This window comes from Gracilinanus agilis, chromosome 3, assembly GCF_016433145.1.
Source record: "Gracilinanus agilis isolate LMUSP501 chromosome 3, AgileGrace, whole genome shotgun sequence".
NCBI lineage: Eukaryota > Metazoa > Chordata > Mammalia > Didelphimorphia > Didelphidae > Gracilinanus > Gracilinanus agilis.
The window spans coordinates 136,525,164-136,546,340 of record NC_058132.1 but is presented as its reverse complement, the minus strand read 5'-3'; the positions used below and the strand labels follow the sequence as shown (position 1 = coordinate 136,546,340).

Genomic DNA, 21,177 nt, shown 5'->3' with positions numbered 1-21,177 from the left:
CTGAGGCCATATTTGAACCCAGGACCTCTGTCTCCAACTCTGGTGTTCTACCTACTAAACCATCTAGATGCCCTTAGATCCCTTCATTTAAAAAATATTTGTATCTGCAGCACCAAGCACTTGCCTGTGAACAGGATTGCTCTTAAACTTTTTTTTTAATAGATATGAGTGTACATCAGACAAATAATAATAATAAACTGAGCTTCTTGAGTGTAGGGACTGGGTTTTTTTTGTTTGTTTTTGGCATTTCCTTGCATCTCTAGCACAAAGCTCAGTGTCTAGCATATAGAAAACTGTACTGGATATGGATGATTTGCAGCTTGACTTACTAATAATGATACAGATATTCATCTATTGGGAGAAGTTTCAGAGTGGTTCTGCTTGGAAGCAAATGATGGACTAGATCATTTCTTCCTTCCTTCATTCAGTCAACAAACAATCATTTATCTACATTGTAAGAGTTTCCATAATTGCCCTGAGAAGTCAGGGAAATCTCCGTGGGCTTGGATTTAACAATCTTCCCTGTCAAGACAGCCATCCTTAGAGATGATCTAAATCCCTTCTCCTGCAAGTAAAGCCCATTTCCATTTTTAAAATAATACTTCAGTTTGCATTTACTTCCTGTTCTTCTTTCCTTTGTGGAGGCATAGAACCTCGTCTCATCCTCCCGGAGGACCTAAGGAAAAGATGGAAAGCACTTAAGATATAAGACTTGCTGATAGTGTAAAGATAAAAATAAAGTTTCATTCACTTCTCCTTCCCCTCTCCTCTACTTCCTTTGCCAAGAACAGAAAGGATTCAGAAGTCTAAGCCCTCTGTGTCTGCCTAGGGCTCTGCATACAAGAAAAGATCTCAGATCTGAGACTAGAAGTTTTGATGGCTAAGAAACTCCCTTCATTGGACATGGCAGTGAGAGAGAGTTTAATTAGGTCTGTCCCTCTATCTTCTGAGCCTTGCTTTGATTGGTGGAATCTCACAAAATCTGATGAGAAATTTTAATGGTTCATCTTAAAAAAAAAGACACATGTGGTCATGCTAGAGGCTCTCGGAAATTCTAATGATGAAGTAAGGACAGGTCACTTCCTCTTCTTGTGCAGTGCAGGGCTGGGGTGGTACTGAGAAGCCTGTACAACTCTCTTTCTTGAGCCTGCAGTGAATATGGACCATGAAACAGTGGGGAATATTGTTTTGCTGGCAATTGTCACCCTCATCAGTGCCGTCCAGAATGGTAAGGGAAATCCCTTGATTCAGGATGCCAAATGTTCTTTTTTGAAGAAATAGAATTGAGAAGTCAGCAGTCATTCAGTTTAAAGGCATGTGAAGCAGAATGTGTGAGTACGTGTGTTCGTGTGTATGAATGTTTCTTACTCAGATGAATGGGATGTTAGGGTTCAGGCTTTTCCCCTATTATTGATCCCTGTAATGTTTCCCACTTTTATTTGAACAATGATGGTTAATCATGTCTGTTGAGCTCTGAACAGAGCCCAGGAATTGTTTCAAAGTACTAAGCAAAGAAATAATAATCCCAGCGCTTAATGATCCAAAGTTCAACAGGGTAGATAGAAGGGCAATAACGAAAAGGTGAAAAGATTTGAATGGAGTCAGAAACCAGCTCCTGGGCTCCTGAAAATTTTTACTAGTTTTAGCTTTAGTGCTACTAAGGCCAATTATATTCCAGAGAGCATGACCTTCCCCTCCCAAAGTTTATTTGGGGACTACCTTTATTGTCTGCTTTCTTCTTCAGGGCCTCAAATAGCTACTCTGTCTTTATAACAATTCTTATAGCAGTACAGTTTGACAGATTTCAGGTTCATTAATCAAGAGATCTATCTGGTGCTTTCCATATTTATGTCTCTATGAAAAGATATTTGAGGTTTCTTTCAGATTATCACATGGGTGGAGGATTTTACAGTTTCCTTGGTAATGGTTTTAGTATTGAAAATATTAATGATAGCTCCTATTTATATTATATTTTAAGGCTTGCATGATACTTGAGATATAGTATCTCATTTGAAGACGTCTGAAGTAGTTAGAAGTGAATATTTGTATCTGTTAAATCTCTAGTATAGGTTTGGCTAAACATGATAAATATTTTCTGTGAATTCAGCTACTTCTTGTGGCATGGTGTAATATATAGAATAACGGACTAATCGTGAGGAAGATGGATTCAGATCTTGTCTCAGACTGTGACCAAGGACAATCTACTTAATCTCCATGGACCTCATCTTCCTCATTTGTAAAACGAAGGAGTTGGATTTAATTACCTTGAAGGTCTTCCAATTCTAAATTTATGATTTGCACTTGTAGCTAGGCATGTCCAAGAGAAGAGGAAACAAGAGGGTTCTGAATTAGAGGTCCTATTAAAAAGGCTGAATGTAATTTAATAACTATCATTTAGCATTTAGCTACATTGGTAGCTAAGAACTTCCGGCTACTTCATCAAGTTTGGGATGCTCTTTTGTCTTTTAAGCCTGCAAATATACTCTCTTTATTGTTTCCTGACCAAAGAGAAGAATTTCCCTGTAGAGTCCTCCATTCTGCAACACAGAGATGCAAACCCCCTTAGTCTGTAGCCACATCGACCTTTGCGAGGGATCCAGAATGTTAATAGTGACTTAGACACTCTTTAAAGAATTCAGTTCATAACCATTTGCCACTTTTGCTCTAAACTTTTTTTTCTTGTAGCAAATCTACATGATACAGAAATTATAGCTCAGTGAAGAAACTTTGTTTATGTTCATTTATCTTCAGGGCATCAACATTCCTCTCAGGCACATAAGTTAGACTCTCTGCCACTCTATCATCAATAACGGCTAGCCAAAGCCATGAGAAACTATTCCTCTCCTCTGGAAAGTTAGTGGTTGGTAGCCAAGTGTTTTTGAAAATGCCTTAAAGCTCCTGGTTGGTTGGGAGTCCTTGGTTAGCTCTGTAGTGGGACCTTATCCTTCTGTAGCTCATGGGTTTAGCTCTTAGGCATTAGTGCTCTGGGATGAGACAGCAAAAGATGTCTTAGCCCACTCAGATGGTTCTGGAGAAGGGGTAAGAATCAGTTTGGAGCTGGAAGGGACCTTAGAAGTAATCTGATTCAAAATCCTCATTTATAAATGAGGACACCAAGATCAAGTGATTTGAACGAAGGTGGTGTTATTCAGTTGTGTCCAACACTTTATGACCTGATTTGGGGTTTTCTTGGCAAAGATACTGGAATGGTTTGCCATTTCTTTCTCCAGCTCATTTTATAGATAAGGAAATGGAGGCAAACAGGGTGAAGTGACTTGTCCAGCTAATAAGTGTCTGAAGCCCTATTTGAACTTAGGAAGAATCAGTCCTCCTGACTCCGGGTCTGACAGTCTATCCATTATACCACCTAGCTCAAAGGTTAGGTGCAATAATTTGACCAAAGGCAGTGAAGTGGCACAGCTGGGACTCAAATTCAGGATCCATGACTCCAACCTCAGTATTGAATTGATCTTGAATGCTCTTAGCTCAGAGTTTCTTGGTGAAAGCACTGATCTCTTCCAAAGTATTCCAGACAACTAATCAGACAGCTGGTTCCCTGACCTGGATAGTAAGCCCTGCTCTCATCCAGCAATCTATGGAATTGACCAATAATTTTAAAGGCAGATAGGAGATAAATTTCTGTTCCACTAGAGATGACTTACCTCAAGGACTTGTGATTTCAAAGGTATTACTATTCCCCCTTCTGGCTTCCCTTCCGTCTTTTAGTTCCCAACCTCTCATGGTAGGAGTGTTTTATGAGTTGCTGCTGCTCAAATATTTCATCACCTGGTGGCCAAGCCAGTGAAAGAACAAAACAAAGCACTTTTGTAAACTTGGTGACATTGAGTTAAATGTCCTATTTATCTCAAATGAGAAACTGGGGAATGGGAAGAGGAAGAACATGGGGGAAAGAACCCTAAATGAAAGATTTTAAGTCTTTCCAAGACAGTTTTTTTCAAATGCTCGGTGTCAGAGGACACCTGGGTACTGAGGCACACTTCTAAAAAACATATGTATTTTTTAATTAGACTTTCCCCTCTCTTTTGATGTAGACATATATATGTCACAGCAATGTGTGTGTGTCTGAGGATATGAGAGGAGCAAGTCACTTAATCTCTGTGGGCCTCTACTTTCTCATCTGCAAAATGAAATAGATAGATGTATCTGAGCTTTATGATTCTGTGATATCAATCCTATATGATTCTATGATGTTTAAAAACATTTCTTTGTTTTTACCATAAGCAACTCTAATGTTCCACTCATAGGCTCATTGAAAATAGTAATAAAGCATGCAAAAATGATGGGATTTTTTTTTTGCTTGAGAAACTATCCATGCCCCCTTTCTATTGGCACATTATTATTTTTTAAATTTGCATTTTTTAAAACAAGGGCCTCCATTCTTATCATAGTCCCAAACAATGAGAAATTGTGCTGTTTGTATCCTATGACCATCCTCAGGGCTTACTTCTGGGGTTTGATTCAGTGACATCAGTCCTCCCTCCAAATGAGTAGAACGCTTATAGAGGAAAGACATCAGGACCCCCTGATTTCACTTCCTCTTTTTTTTGCTTTCAAAGTTCCTTTGGTCATTGAGATTTTTGAACTTGTAGCAAATATCCAGCTATTGGTGCAGGAAAAATTAGATTTGGAGAAGAAAAAATCCAAGACCTTGAACCAGAACAAATTGAAAACCCTTAGCTCCAAGAATCAAACCTGTAAGCTTGTGAAACCTGGTTTCTTTTCCAAGAAAGAGAAATTCATTGCTTGGATACAGGGAGTCAGGAAACTTTGAATTGATCCTGCAAGGTTGCCAGCTGCTTCTGACAGGAAGACAGAGCCAGGAAACAGAGACTCAGAGAAAACACTTTTCTTAGGAAAACAAGCTAATTGAAAAGTGGAGACAAGGATAAAGGGAAAGAAAGAGAGGGAAAAATGAAGTTATGCTGATGAAAACCTGGCTTTGTGAAGGGAAATCATGGGTGTCTGAGTTCCAGGAGATCTACCCACAGACTTACTACTTATTGTGTAGAAATATTTCAGTGGTCCGATGGGTGTCATCACTTCGTCAACCGCAACAGAAGGGATGATTCTCCAGCCTCCCTTCTCTTGATTTCCTCCTTTGATGTCAAGTTTATTCTTTTTTTAACACGTTGATTATTTTTACTGTTTTTTCCCCCTTTAGTAAGACCTCATTTAAGAAACTTTGTTATAATGTATTGGTTCTCTCAGAAATGGATGTAGAGGGATATCTTGGGATATATGATTAATATAAAAACAAAAATTGGGGGCAGCTGGGTAGCTCAGTGGAGTGAGAGTCAGGCCTAGAGACAGGAGGTCCTAGGTTCAAACCCGGCCTCAGCCACTTCCCAGCTGTGTGACCCTGGGCAAGTCACTTGACCCCCATTGCCCACCCTTACCAATCTTCCACCTATGAGACAATACACCGAAGTACAAGGGTTTAAAAAAAAAAGTAAAAAAACAAAAAACAAAAATAAATCAATAGAATTTTATTAAAAATTAAACAACAGTACCTACAATATGAGAACTGGGAATTTTTGTATCTGAGACAAAAGGCTAAGGATTCCCAGTTGGCTTTCTCCCTTTCAGAAATCTGAATTTCCAAGTTATTTTTCCCATTATCTTTAATCGGAGAAGAGGAAACAGACACAAGGATCCTGGTATGGGGTGAAGGAAGAGCTTGCCCCTTTGCATCATCCAGTAACTTCCCATTTAATAGGACCCTAGCATTTATGAATAGTCTTCTTGGCACTGGGAATATAGAATATAACCGGAAAACTCGTCCCTATTTTTAATGAACTGATGTTCTAGGTTTAGGGTTTAGGGACTTGAGTGGGGGGAGGTAATGAGCTTTTTTTGTGTGTGTGCACTGAATATGAAATACTCTTAGTAGAAAGTAATCCCCTTGTGAGCCCTTTTTTGGGTCTACATAGCAGATATTTAATAACTACTTGTGGAATTGAATTGAATTTTGACATTTCTACCTAGAGATAGAGTAGGCAGAGTGGGCAGATGATTATTGATTGGAGCTTAGGAGAGAAATTAAGATCTGAAAATCATTTGCAAATACATGATGTTTAAACCAATGAAGACTGATGAAATCACTAAGAGAAAGAGAAGAGAATTTAGGATAGGGAAGCCACCTATGTAAGGGAGGTGGGATATAGATGAAGCAATTAAAGAAGAGTGATAAGAAGAGTGACACAAGAAAAGTGGTCAGAGAGAAGTAGAATTGGTAGAAGTTTCATAAAAGTTGAGAGAAGACAGACGATCCAGGAGGAGGGGTATAGTTAACTTGGTCAAAACCAGCAGAAAGGACTAGGGAAAATTTATCTATCAAATTTATCAGCTGAGACATCAGTGATAGTCTTGGAGAGGGTAAATCCAGTTGGATGTAAGGTTGGAAGTCAGATTACAAGGAGTGATAAGTGAGTGGGAGGAGAGGAAGTAGAAACAAGGAGAGGAGATGGCTTTCCCCCTGGGATTTGTGAAATGGAGAAGACCTATAACTTTCTATTTCAACTAATTCTTCTTTGAAGCTAAGTGCTATTTTAGAAATGCTTGGCAGTTTCAGGTTAGCAGGTAAGTGATAAATGGAAGTCTTATTCCCTTCCCTCCCCACCCATGTCTCTTCTCAACTTCTACCATCATTCCTATTCCCATGAAGGTGGGACTCTAAGCACCCATGTCTTCCCTTTCATACAAATATTGGCTGGGGTCCAACCTTAAGCAGAGGGTGAAGGCTGGGGTCTTCCTTGGAGGCAGCCAAGTATTTGGTTTAGGAGTTTACCTATCCACCCAGGCCAAGCAGATTTGTGTCTGAGTTTTTGCGACTTCTGAGTACGTCTATATATTATATGTATGTGTGTGTGTGTGTGTGTGTGTGTGTGTGTGTGTGTGTGTGTGTGTGTGTGTAATGGGAAGGGGGGAGGTGGTAGAGGAGGGAGTGAATGATTGTAGGTCACATGTGGTTCCTCCGGTTCTGTCCAGAAGGAGGATACATGTCCAGAAGGATCTGTCCAGAGAGGGTACATGGATGGAGGAGTGAGAGATAGCTGGATCTAAGTTCCTCAGACCTTGGTAAAAGGGCTTGGTGAACAACCATATTCCTCAAGGAGCCTGGAGTGCTGATGGCTCTCCTCTTTCCCTTCATTCTTCCCATCATTGACTCCTACCAGTAGCTGCCCTCCCTCCTGAATGACCTTGAGCCAGTTTGGTACCTTTTAATTTGGCCTTTCCCTGTGGTTCTACCCAGAACTGAATAAATATTACAGACATGGTCTGACCAATATGACAGGACTGTTGTTTTTTGTAATCTAGACAATCTATATCTATTAAAGCAACCTGAGCTTCTGTTAGTCTTTTTTTAATTTTTAATTTTTTATACTCTTACCCTTCATCTTAGAATCAGTACTGTATATTGGTTCCAGGGCAGAAGAGTGGTAATGGGGATTAAGTGACTTGCCCAGGGTCACACAACTAGGAAGTATCTTAGGTCAAATTTGAACCCAGAACCTCCTGTCTCCAGGTCTGGCTCTCTGAGCTACCTAATTGCCTTCTCTGTTAGTCTTTTTTATTTTTTAATTTTAATTAATTTTATTATTATGTTAATTTAATTTAATTTAATTTTTTTAATAACCCTTACCTTTCACCTTAGAATCAGTACTATGTTTTGGTTCTAAGGCAGAAGAGTAGTAAGGGCTAGGTAATGGGGGTTAAGTGACTTGCCCAGGGTCACCCAGCTAGGAAATGTCTGAAGCCAGATTTGAACCGAGGACCTCTTATCTATAGGCCTGGTTCTCAACCCACTGAGTGACCTAGCTGCCCCCTCTGTTAGTCTTTAAAGGCTCTGTCCCACCCTCCTGTTTTACTTACTGACTTTGTGGTCATCAAAAATCCTGAAATAGTTATTGCCAAGTAACATCTCTATCCTATACTTGTGGACTCCTCACCCCCAATTTTAAGCAAGCATTTACATTTATCCCCACATTGATCTTGTGGGTTCCAACTCATCCTGTTGAAAGCATTTTGAATAATAATTCTGTCATCTTCTCATTCAACATTTAACAAATATTTATTGATGCCATATGCAAAGTACCAGTTTTTATTTAAAACTTGTATTAACTTCTTTGTCTTTTATTTAAAACTTTTATTAACTTCTTTGTTTTTATTTAAAACTTTTACTAATGTCAATCATTTCCCTATATACCCTTCCCTATCACCCAGAACCCTCCCTTATAACAATGACAAAAAGTTAAACAAAACAAGCCAAACACAGCCACTGTATCCACCCACGTCCACTGCATTTGTCATCTATTGTCATCTGACCTAGATTTATTGTTAGATGTATTTATTGTGAATTTGGTTACCTTTTTGTGATGTTTTTCTTTCCATTATTTTAATAATTGTGTATATAGTTCTCTTGGTGTTCGTTACAGGTACTTTACTCTCCATAAGCTCATACAAGTCTTCCCATATTTCTGAGTTGCTCATATTTGTCATTTCTTATAGTGCAATAATATTGTAATAAGATGTTTCACATTTACTCAACCATTCCCTAATTGGTGGCCGTTCACTTTACTTCTGGCTTTTGACTACCACACAAAGGGCCACTCAATGATTTCGTTTATATTGGATTTTTCTTTTTGTCTTCAGCTTCCTTGGGAATACTTAGTAGTGGAAGTTTGTTGGCTCAAAGGCTATGAACAATTTAGTAAATTTTATCAAATAATTTCCAATTGCCTTCCAGAACAATTAGATCAATTGTAACTTTCCCACCAATGTATTAGAACATTTGACTTCCTGCAGTGTTTGCAGGAAAGATTGACTTTCCATTGTAAGAGGTGTGCTCCATATTCCTGCCTCAATAATTAGAGAAGACTTGGATTTTTTAAATCAAAGCTATAAACTAGGTGTGAAAAGGTCTAGACACTTCTATTGAATCTATCAGCTATTCGAAGTCACTAAACTAAGAGAATTGGATGTGGAAGGTCTAGAATGCTTCCAGCCACTGGAGAGATAGAGTGATGTTATAGGAAGTACGGCATCCCTTCCACATCTTGACTTTCCCCATCATGGTTTTGATATATTACAGTCGGCATAAGAAATTAAGTGGAAATTTTTAGAGAGTTTTGTAGAAGCCACAGACAAAGGTTTAAGAACTCAAAAATACATAAAATATATGTTTTGTATTACATAATTCTAACTTATTTTATCTTTTTTTTTTTAAACCTTTATCTTCTGTTGTAGAACCAATACTATGTATTGGTTCCAAGGCAGAACAGTGATAAGGGCTAGGAGATGGGGATTTAGTGACTTGTCCAGGGTCACATCACTAGGAAGTCATATTTGAACCCAGGACTTCCTGTCTCTAGGCTTGACATCCACTGAGCCCGCACCTCATATTTTATCTTTTAATACCATAAATATACACAATTTCTTTTAAAAATTAAACAAATAAAAAGTTAAAGTTTGCAAAGAGAACAGGAAAACCAGCAGACAACACAGAAAGGCGAGAAATATTAACATTGACCTACATTATAGCCTAAGACCAAATACTTAACCCAAATTTTACAGAATGGTGCTATAAACACCCCTTAAAAGAAAAAGAAAAAATTCAGACTCTCTAGCACAATGGGATGACCAAAAATTTTTACTTGTAGTTTCTGGATTGTGGGGGTTCTGCTTGCCCCAAGTCTCCTTGATGTGGAGGGGCAGCCTGAATGTTGGAATTGGTTTGAGAGACTGTCATGCTTTCTGGTGATCCTGTAAAAACAGTAAGCTAGTTTAGAAACCAGCATTTAACAGTCTGGTAGCTTAGAGGAGAGAACTTAAATCCTACCTTCTGCAGGAGGCCTTTTCTGAGTCCTCAACATCTCCACTCTCAGAACAATAGTTCTGAGATGACATTTTATTTTCACTGTATATATCTTGAATATACAACTGTTTGCCCCAATAGAATATGAAATTCCTCAAAGTTAGGGACTATTTTTTGTCTTTCTTTATATCCCCAGGGCTTAACACAATGCCTGACAGATTTCCTGAGAGCAGTTCCAGCAAAGATTTTGAGGGAATCCTGGAAAGAGAGAAGGGGGCAGAAGAAAAGCCTCTGAGCCTCTCCCACTCCAGTCGCTTGAATTAGGGGATGACTTTCTGAACTTTGAAGAAATGGAAGATTAGGACTTCACACAATAATTTATTCCTCTTGAGAAAAAGAAAAACCCAAATAAATACATATGTAAATTTAATGGAATACTCTAATATAATCTAATTGATATATAACATAAATAAAACAATTTAATAAATATAAACTAGATAAATGTGTATGTATATATAATTGAATTGAATTTACTTCCTTGCATTAGGTAGATTCCCCAGATCACTTCATTAGTCATTCCGTTTGTTGTGGTACAGATATGTAACACGTCCTGCATATGTACTGCACGCAACAGACATGGGACAACAGGAAGGAGTGTTTTCTACCGTCAATCTCCTAGCACTCTGCCCATCCTAGGCTCTGTGTAGGGCTTATCTGTCAATCACTGGCAAACCCCTACCCACCATGCTCCCTTGGGTAGATTCCAGCTGTTAACATGCACCCTCAAGGTCATTGTAAAACAAACACATTAATTAGATTAGTAAAGACTTGATGATATCAGTAATAGTAGCAGAAAGTATAGCAAATCCCAGTTCTCCCTCCTCTCCCACCTAGGATGGAACCTCCTTTCCTACTTGATCCTTTCTGGTCTTGAATAGCAGACAGGGCAAGCTATTAGTAACTGCACCTGCTACCTGCTAACAAGCAATTGTTCCAGCAGTTTGTCAGCCCTGGACGGGGCACTAGGCTTCTCCATCCAATATTGACGGCTGCAGGAACGTTGGCCACTGAACATGTTGGCTCCCAGACCTGTGCTGACTGCCTGTTCCCTCGAAGAGTGAAGGGATGTATGGGATCATCCCCATGGATGTAGCCCTGCTAAGTCCAACTTGCCACCAGTTCTAAATCTTTTTTCTCCTTTTTTCCTCTAATTTTGTTGCTCTCCAGTTCTGATTTCTTCTATCACTTCTGACCTAGACTCAGAAGCCAAGTACTTCAGAATTGGAAGTCCATTGGGAAACACCAATCTCAATGGGAATATCTCCTTTGGCATGAGTCTTATAAGCTTCTTATCTCAGTGGATTATAGATATGGACGTTGGTGGTCATCAAGTCCAGACTCCTTATTTTATAAATGAGAAAATTGAACCCCAGAATAATTTCTGTCTGGTTATTTTCTCCTGTGAATGACTGGGAATTTCCATTTTTATTCTTTCTTTATCCTAGGTGTCATTTCCCCTCATGTAATCAATTCTTAATCATTAAAAACAACAACAACAACAACTCTTACCTTCCATCTTAGAATCAATACTATGTACTAGTTCCAAGGCAGAAGAATGGTAAGGACTAGGCAGTGGGGGTTAAATGACTTGCCAGAGTCACACAGTTAGTAAGTGTCTGAGGCCAGATTTGAACCTGGGACCTTCCATCTCTAGCTCTGGCTCTCAATTCACTAAGCCACCCAGCTGCTCCCAGATACTTTCTAATAATTGCTCAAGACTATCTCAGTTCATATGGACATAGACACCAGAAGTCATCCAAGGCAATGGGGGTATTTAGAGTCTCCTTGACAAAGACAACAGGTATATATGGCATCTTGACCAACATAAACAACTGTATTATAAGGATCAGTGTTTGCACAAAAGTGACAAGAGGAAGAGAGTAGCAGTAGGTTTTAGAGTTTGTCACACTTGGATCAAGTTGTCTTTCTTTGGTCCATTGGTCATCTAGTGACCCACTCCTGATCTGGAAGTACACTGACCAATCATATTTCAGGCAAAGCTTTGACAGCTAACAGATAGAGGGCTGTACTCCAGACCCACTCTAGCAAAATGGTTTCCACCCTTTTAGAGCCTGGTATTTAAAAAGAAATCTCTGTATAAACCCTTGGGATTCTTATTGGCAAGCCACCATATGATATTTTTATAATAACATGTATGTAATACTTTGTAAAGCACTATGTGAATACGTTTACAAGCACTCTATGTATGTTATCTCATTTGATCCATACAGTAGCTTGGTGAAGTCAGTGACATAAATTATCCCCATTTTATAGATAAAGAAATTGAAGGTGAGAAAGTTTAGGTAACTTTGCCCAGGGTTAGACACACAGTTAGTGAGTGTTTAAGATAGCATCTTCCCAATTCCAAGTCCACCACTCTGTTCACTATTCCACCTAGTTGCCTCACAGATCATTTAGAATAAGCAGCCTTGCCAGGTCTTGGGTCAGAAAACTAATCTTGAGTTCAAATCTAGCTTCAGGCACTCACTAGCTTCAATAACCCTGGACAAATCACTCAACTTTATTTGCCTCAGTTTCCTTATTTGTAAAATGAGTTGGAGAAGGAAATGGCACACTCAACTATTTTTGTCAAGAAAATCCCAAATAGGGTCATGAAGAGTATGACTAAAAATGATTATGTATGAGGGAGAGAGACAGAGAGACAGAGACAGAGACAGAGAGATGGAGAGAGAGAAAAGGAGAGAGATGGAGAGAAAGAGAGAGAGAGAGAGAGAGAGAGAGGAAGAGAGAGGAGAGAGGGAGGGGGAGAGGAAGAGGAAGAGTGAGAGAGAGCTTACTTTTTGTTGGGACTGATATGATTGAAATTGATTGGCAGGTATAGTAAGCAGAGATTCAGATACTGCATTAGTAAAACTCCCAAACCTTCAGTTTGCAATCACAAGAAACCTTTGCTATGTTCTCTCTGCAGTGGGGATTGTCTTGGAAGAGAACATTTTCCTACTGTTTTGCTAAGGGATAAGTTTCTAATTCTTGAAGCATTTGTGCTGAGAATGGTCTCCTATTCCTTTACTAATTTACTCATTTCCCCCCCAATTAAATGCATATTGCTTCTCTAGTCTGCTCACCTTGAACAAATTTAGAGGTTTCCAGATGACCTGAGATGGCCAATCAATAAACCATTTATTAAGTGCCTATTATGTGCTAGGGACTGTGATAAGCCTTGGATGGGGGTCTGGAGTTGAATGAGGTACACTTACATACTGTACATTTAACCCAGAAATCTGCATGCATTCAGAGTTAAAGGATGTACAGCCTAAGCTAATATTCACCTACAAGTCTTAACTCCATCTTCTAGGACAAGCAGAACAAGTCTACCATCTCAGACAACGTCTTCCATCATGTCTCCACAACATATTCTTCTTTCTAGAGTATGTCTCTCTGATTCCTTTGATCAACCATCACATGATATGGTTTCTAGTCCTTTCACTAATAAATCATCTTCATTTAGAGGCACCATAGCTTATCAGTGTTCTAAATTGTGGTTCCCTAAATGTGGTTCCCAGAATGTAGTCTGATTAAGGTACAGTATAGAGGATGATCACATTTTTTATTCCAAAACTTCAGTTTCTATGAAGGCAGTTTAAATCCACATTATTTTTTAACTCTTACCTTTCCTCTTCCAATCAATACTGTGAATTGGTTCTAAGGCAGGAGTGATAAGGGCTAGTTAATGGGGGTTAAGTGACTTGACCATGGTCACACAGCTAGGAAACGTCTGAATGTCTGAGGTCCTATCTGTCTCTAGGACTGGCTTTCAATTCATCGAGTCACCTAGCTGCCCCTAGTCCACATTAATTTTGGTCATATCACTTAGTTGTCACATTATACTGTCGACTCATATTAAGTTTGTAACCCTGCCCTCAAACTTTTCTGGATCCTAGCTGGATCATAGGATCACAGAGCTTGAAAAGAATTTAGAGGTTATCTAGTCCTAATCCCTCCTTTTGCAGATGGGAAAAGGAAGATTCAGAGACTCAAGTGTCTTGCCCAAGGACACACAGGTAGCAGATAACAGAACTGGGATGTGAAATTAGCTAATCTTGCTGCCTCACGCGTCTTCTTCATACCTTACCCGTACAGTAGATTTTTGGAATCCAAGTGTAAGACTTTTTTTTTCACTTACCCTTACTAATTTCATCTTATTAGATTTATTCCATTTCCTAAGCCTGTTACAACCTTTTTGGACTCTAATTCAGTCATCTTATAGGTTAGCTATCCCCTTCAGATTTGTTTCATCTGCAAATCTGATAAGCATAACATTTATGCTTCTATCCAAGGCACTACCAAAATAGGCTAAGGACAGAGCCCTTCCCCAGAGATCTTTCTGTTGGTTCATGTTGTTCCACCAGTTTCAAATCTACTTAACTTTGTTCTTTTCCAAACTAACTCTTCCTATCTTTTCCAGAAAGTTATTATCAACCATAAGCACTTATCTATTAAATATCTATACTCTCTCTATGACAAGGGCAACTACATTGCACAGTGGATAGAGTATGAGGTCTGGAGTCAGGAAGAACTGAGTTCAGATCTGGCTTTACATACTAGCTGCGTGACTCTGGGCATGTCACTTAACCCTGCTTGCCTCAGTTTCCTCATCTATAAAATGAGCTGGAGAAAGAAATGACAAACTGCATCAATATCACTGCCAAGAAAACTCAAATGGGGTCACAGAGAGTCAGACAGGACTGAAACAATTGAAAAGCACGTCTATGACATATCCCTGAGCTATCTACCATCAAGTAACCCTTGGGAAAAAAAAAGGAAATGAAATTAGTTTGGCATGATTTGTTCTGGATGTATCTGTGGTGACTCTCTTGGACAGTCACTTCCCTTTCAAAGTGCTCACAAACCATTCCTTCAACAATTTGTTCTAAAGTTTTATAAGAATTGATAGCCAATTTCAGCTGCCCGTAATCTGAAAACTCTTTTCTTTTTGAAAATTAGCCCACCATCAGAGTTTCCCTATCTGTAAAATGAGGCAGTTGGACCAAATGGCTTCTCAGGTCCCTTTCAGCCCTAGACTCTCTGCTCCACAGCTTTAGCCCTTTGACCTCTTGTTAATTCTGCATGCTTTTGTGAGAATTACTGACAAGGCAATCACATCTCCAAGATCTTTTAGAATCCTTAAGGGTTGTTTGACAAGTAGGTGTCATGGTCAATAGAGAACTGAGTCTGGAGTCAGCAAGATCTGAGTTCAAACCTGGCCTCAGACACTTAGTAGCTATGTGACCCTGGGTGAGTCACTTAACCTCTGTCTGTCTCAGTTTCCTCATCTGTCAAATGAGCTGGAGAAGGAAATAGCAAACCTCTCCAGTATCTCTGCCAAGAAAGACCCAAATGGGGCCACAGAGTTGGATGCAGCTGAACATCAGCAACAAAGGAGTTGTTTACTTGGCTGGGTGTTCTATGGAATTACGTTTTGCATGACTTTACATGTATAATGGTTATCATATTACTTCCCTTCTCAATGTGTGGGGAAGAGCTGAAGGGAGGGAGAATTTGAAACTCAAATTTTAAAAATGAATTAAGAAAAAATCAGAATAGCAGTTGAGCATTTTCTTTTGGTCTTGGAGATCTGTGGTCATTGCCCAATCTAAGGTCATAGAGCTTAAAGAGACCTCAGAGATTATCTTGTCTAGTCTCCTCATTTTGTTGTTCATCTACCATGTCCTACTCTTGGTGACTCCATTAACTACATCACGTCAATACTGTCCATGAGGTTTTCTTGGCAGAAATACTGGAATGGTTTGCCATTTCCTTCTCCAGCACATTTTACAGATGAGGAAACTGAGACAAATGGGGTTAAGGAACTACCCACACAGGTAGGAAGTATCTGAGGCTACACTTGAACTCAGGAAGATGAAGTCTTTTTGGCTTTCCAGAGCCAGTACTCTGCCAACTACACCAGTTAGCCCTCAGTTTACAAATTTGGAAACTGAGGTACAGGGAGGCTGGAAGATTTGCACTTAGTCCCAGAGGTAGTAGATAGGAAAGACAGTATTTAAGCCAGGATATTCTGATCCCATAGCCAGTGATTTTTCTACTCTATGCTGCTACCTTCAGATAAACTAGTCCTGTCTGATATTTGAGCTTCAACTCTTCTAGTATTTCATAAAATGCCTTTTCTGTGCTTTTTAGCCTTCATCATAAGCATCAGCCTGACAAATCTTTTTATTCCTGACATTATTCTTATAAGTTTGTAGCAGTCTTTTATATTCATTCTTAGCCACTTATTCTTGCTTCTATCTTCTGTGCAGGTGTTTAAAAAAAACTTAATCCATGAATTCCTTATCCAACCATGTCTTTGTACTCTATTCATCTTCTTCATTGGGACCATTTGGTTCTGGAATTCTCTTTCCTTCTTTACCCAGCTTTCCTTGTAAAAATCAGACCACAAAGATTCTGCCTTTTAACAGACCCTTTGAAATCTGCTCTTCTACATGGGAGGGCACTCTTAAGAATATTCCAGGTGTCATTCTCCTTTCCTATTAGGAAATTTAAACTAGCGTGGTTACCTCCTGCTACCTGATAAACTTTCTGTGGCAGAGATGGGATTTTCAGATTGGAGGGGAAAAATTAAATACCTGAACTACCATAATAATGATCAAATGCCTGGGAAACCCAATAAAACCTGTTACAAGCTTCTAAAAAGGATTGGAAGACCAAAAGAAGGGAAGTGGAGGAGGGAACAAACATTTGTTAAGCACCTATCACTGTGCCAAGCACTTTAACAATATTATCTCATTAAATCCTCACAGCAACTCCATGAGTTAGATAGTGGAGTTCCACAGAGTTCATTAGCATCTTCATTTTACGGTTAAGGAAACTGGGGGAGACAGAGGTTATATGATTTGTCCAGGGCCACACAGTTAGAAAATATCTGAGGTGGGATTTGAACTGAGGTCTTCTTGATTACAGGTGTAGCACTTTATTCACCATGCCACCTAAATGGCAAGTGCAAAATATTCTAATACCTAAGAATCCTCAGAGGAGACTACTTATGAAGGGAAAAAAAAACACCACCACTTGAAAAATGTAGAAACTGAAAGTTAGATAGATGCTCAATGAATATCCAACATGACTGAAAAAATGATTTCTCAGGATAAATAATATACACTCAGAAGGAGCATAACCAATCACAAGATATCCAAAAATGTACTCATGGAAACTACTAAAAATCATTGGACCTAAAACCCTTCACCTAATCTTGGATTCTATTTGGAAATGGTTTGGAATACTGTATCCTGTTGAAATTGTACACTTCTTTGCCCTACATTGTTTTTTTAGACATATCTAATTCTTTGTGAGTCTATTTGAAGTTTTCTTGGCAAAGATACTAGAGTGGTTTGCCATTTTCTTCTCCAATTCTTTTACAGATGAGGAAACTGAGGCAAATAGGGTTTAGTGACTTACTCAGAGTCACATAGCTAGTTAAGTGTTTGAGGCAAGATTAGAACTCAGGAAAATGAGTTTTCCTGACCTCAGGCCCATTACTCTATACATTGTCTCGCCTAGCTGCCTTGTCATACTTAATGTAATTCATATTTTAGACAGGTAATACTCATGTCAGATCAGTTTTACTCAGATTTTGCCTAAAAACATACCAGTGTTAGAGTTAATCATATTTGTGGACTATATTTCAAACGGTTGATGGAATGATTCCAAGTAGTGCTAATGGGCTGAAGAAGGAGAAAAAGTTTCTGAGACAGAGTCAAGGCACTTTTATTTCTGAGATAGATCTAAAGATATGTGCAAAGATGGGCTGTGTTTCAAATGTTGCCAAGAGGTCAAGAAGGATGAGAAGAGGCCATTAGCTATGACAATCTCTAGTGACTTTGGAGAGAGTGATTTCAGTCAAAAGATAAGGAGGGAAGCCATACTGAAGTAGGTTTAGAATCCAGTGAAAGAAAATGTAAGTACTAATTTTAGATGACTTTTTCAAGGTGTTTAGACAAGAAGGGGATGGGATGAAAGATACAGGAGAATGGATAAAGAGATTGTAGATTTTTTTAGGGATGCAAAAGACATAGTTGTATTGGTAGGTAGTAGGGTAGGAGCCAGTAGATTGAGAGAGGCTGAAGATTAGAAAAAAAACTAGAGATGATAGAGGAGGCAATTTGCTAGAGAAGATGAGATGGGATCTAGTATCGATGTAGAGGAGTTTGCCTCTTCATGTGACACAAGGAGTAAAGGAAGGAGATATTGGCAGAAGTCATCTGAATAAGGATGTTAGATGAGGAGGAGGAGAAAAGAGGGAACTCTAGGCAAAGATGGAAGCAAAATAGGTGTTGAGTATTTCTGCCCTCTCAACTCTCTGTTAACATTACCTGTCTTTCTCAAACATTTGATTTATCTTCTTCATTATTCTCTTTTCTCAGAGAATAGTTTTAGTTTTAAACCTATTTTATTTTATTTTTTAAAAAACCCTTACCTTCCATATTAGAATCAATACTGGATATTGGTTCTAAGGCAGAAGAGTGGTAAGGGCTAGGCAATGGGGGTTAAGTGACTTGCTCAGGGTCACCCAGCTAGGAAGTGGCTGAGGCCAGATTTGAACTCAAGACCTCCTATCTCTGGGCCTGACTCTCAATCTACTAAGCCCCCCAGCTGCCCCCACCTATTTTATTTTTTGAATCTTGGGGAGACAATTCACTTAACTGCCTCCCTCCCAAAACAAAACTCATACCTTCTGTCTTAGAAATGATACTGTGTATTGGTTCCAAAACAGAAGAGACTAAATGCCATTGAGGTTCTTTACAATTCTGTGATGGTATCATTTTCTTTATAATTTCTAAATTTTCACAACTGCATACTCAGAATTTCATCGTTTTAGATGTTTCCATTAGAGTCATAACTAGGATAGAGTGCCAGGTCTTTGATCCCTGGTGCCAGCATTTGTAACATGTGGACAGCACTTGTAGCCCTTTTCAGCTGCAAAGAGACAGTGAACTTTGTGCCTAGTTAGCAAGAACTATTAGTTAAAATAGGAAGCTTCCAGATGGTGATGTTTTTTTCTTCTTCCTCTCAATGGCTACACCTCATCCCTTCCCCAATTGAGTGTTTTCCTGGAGAAGCCACTTTCCAGCAGCAGCCTTTTAGGATCACTGCCACCCTGCCCCTACCCTTGCTCAAGTGAATTAGAGGTGTATCTTTGGCTCCTCTCCCCAGATGCTAAGATTGTTAGAATTGGTTGCTACTCCCACTCACATCACCCAGATTTAGTTTGGGCTGTGGACAGAAAATTCTAAAAACTGAAATTCTGACTATCTGAATTCTGCAAATACTTTTTGGTCCTGGACTATTCTTTCATCCACTTTCAAGCCCTTGGAATTTGGCTGGCACGCTCCCACCTGGAATACATTGCTATTACATCTCCCATCTTGGATTCCTCCCATCTAGGTCTCTTATGGAAGGGGATGCTGGTCTATGCCCAAGGACAGCAAAATACTTTTTCAGAGAGAGGAGTAAGGAGTAGTGATCTACCACCCCTAGAGCTTTGCCTGGTGCCTAACATTGTGTCTGATTAAAAACCTGTGTGTCTTCACTACTTTGGGGGCACATGAAATAGCTACCTTTTCTCCTGTCGTCTTACTCAGAATGAAGATACTAAGGTGGGAAGACGGTACAATATACCAGAGAATAAGCTTAACTTTTGGTGAGATGCATCTTGGGGACTGTTTGAAGCCCTGGTGAATTATGGAATGAGAACATGGGATTTCAGAAACTACCTTCCATTCAACTTTAAACTTATCTTTGCGTAGGGTTCTTTGCACACAAAGTAGAACATGAAAGTCGGAGCCAAAATGGGAGGAGCTTCCAGCGAACCGGGACCTTTGCTTTTGAGCGTGTCTACACAGCCAAGTAAGTCCTCAGACTTCATGCAACTGTTTAAAAGCGGGAGAGAAGCTAGCAGGACAGGCATGTTCTATACCATCATTGAAATATGCACATATCAAATATATCCGTTTAGAAGATTACTCAGTTTTCATGAAGTGAGAATTAGATGGAGTGTCTATGAGGTGGTTCTTCCAGCCGGCAGGGCTTTGGAGGCTTGACTCTATCCCCCATGAAGTTATGAAAGGGTGGGTTTAGGAGAGGGGTGGAGCCAGTTACTGGGTACTCCCTGTACCGGAAGATTGTGGGTTAGCCCACTAGTCAGGGCAGTCACCCAACTTCCTTTGAGGTTAGTCCAATGCTGCTGTCATGGAAACTGGCTTTACTCATCACCAGAGCCACCAAAAACCTGCTACAAAACTTTGTACCAGCCTCCTCCTTACACACTTACTCCTTTCCACCCATGGGGGAAGTTGAGAGGAGTGGCCTTTGGGTTTATGAAACAATAGTAGAGGATTTCTGAAATGCTTCTTTTGACTTTCTTCTCCCTTTTTCCATTTTGTGTAAAAGGGACTGTTGGAAAACACATGAGTCAAGGAGTGTAGAGAGAGAGGTGAAACTGGAGATATAAATTCAAATGGATGTTATTCAAATTAAGCATTTTTCTTTTGTTGCTGAATCTAAATAAAGGTTTCTAGGCAGTTACTCATTTGCCTGCTTCACCAAGGTCTAAAGGACCCATTAGCAATGCATTCTCCTATTCCAGGTGTATTCCACCCTCATCTCACCTTCCCTCCCCCTCCCCTACTGTCCCCCCTACATACACTAGGCAGATGTTAATTGAACTCCCTAACTAGTTCGCCTTCACTTGTTCTAGTCAGTCATGACTTGGATGTCCTTGAAGATAATGCAAAAGGGGAAGATCCAGGACATCTTGGAAAACCACAACAGGAGTCTCAAAAATAATAGAAACAAACAAAGAGAAAATTCAAATCAAAGGGAGACAAGAGAGGATCCTTGGGCTGCCCTCCTGGCAGCAGGAGCTGCTCTGGAAATCCAGCCATTAAGCCCAGTTTGCTTCTTAGTGAATTAAACTTTTCTGCAAGTACTTAAGGCACATGAGGTCAGCCCAGTGACTGCCCATTGATTCACTGACATACTTTTTCTTAGGCCCTCATCTGGTCAGGATTTTCATTTATTTAACTATAGAGTGGGTAAGCTAGGGAAGAGGAGGGCCAGTGGGATTCACCTTCAACTTTTTCTCTCCTGCATTTTCTTATTCATTGTCAGGTGCATCTAGCAACTGCTATTATCTAATGATATTTAGTTTTCTGGCTTGGTTTCTTTATTGAAACATGTACGCTTAGGGTCAGACCCAGGCCAAGTTCCGAAATAAAAGATTTCTCCTCCTCCTCCTCCTCCTCCTC

At 39.5% G+C, this 21,177-nt stretch overlaps 1 protein-coding gene across 1 annotated transcript in view; it reads left to right on the top strand.

The window, feature by feature from the left end:
- Positions 1 to 1,158: 1,158 nt before the first annotated feature.
- Positions 1,159 to 21,177, top strand: part of LOC123241271 (arachidonate 5-lipoxygenase activating protein) — a 33,948-nt gene continuing 13,929 nt past the window's right edge. The window contains exons 1-2 of the mRNA XM_044668963.1: positions 1,159 to 1,228; positions 19,678 to 19,777. Coding sequence (XP_044524898.1) covers positions 1,159 to 1,228; positions 19,678 to 19,777 — 170 coding nt within the window. The remainder of the gene's footprint in view (positions 1,229 to 19,677; positions 19,778 to 21,177) is intronic.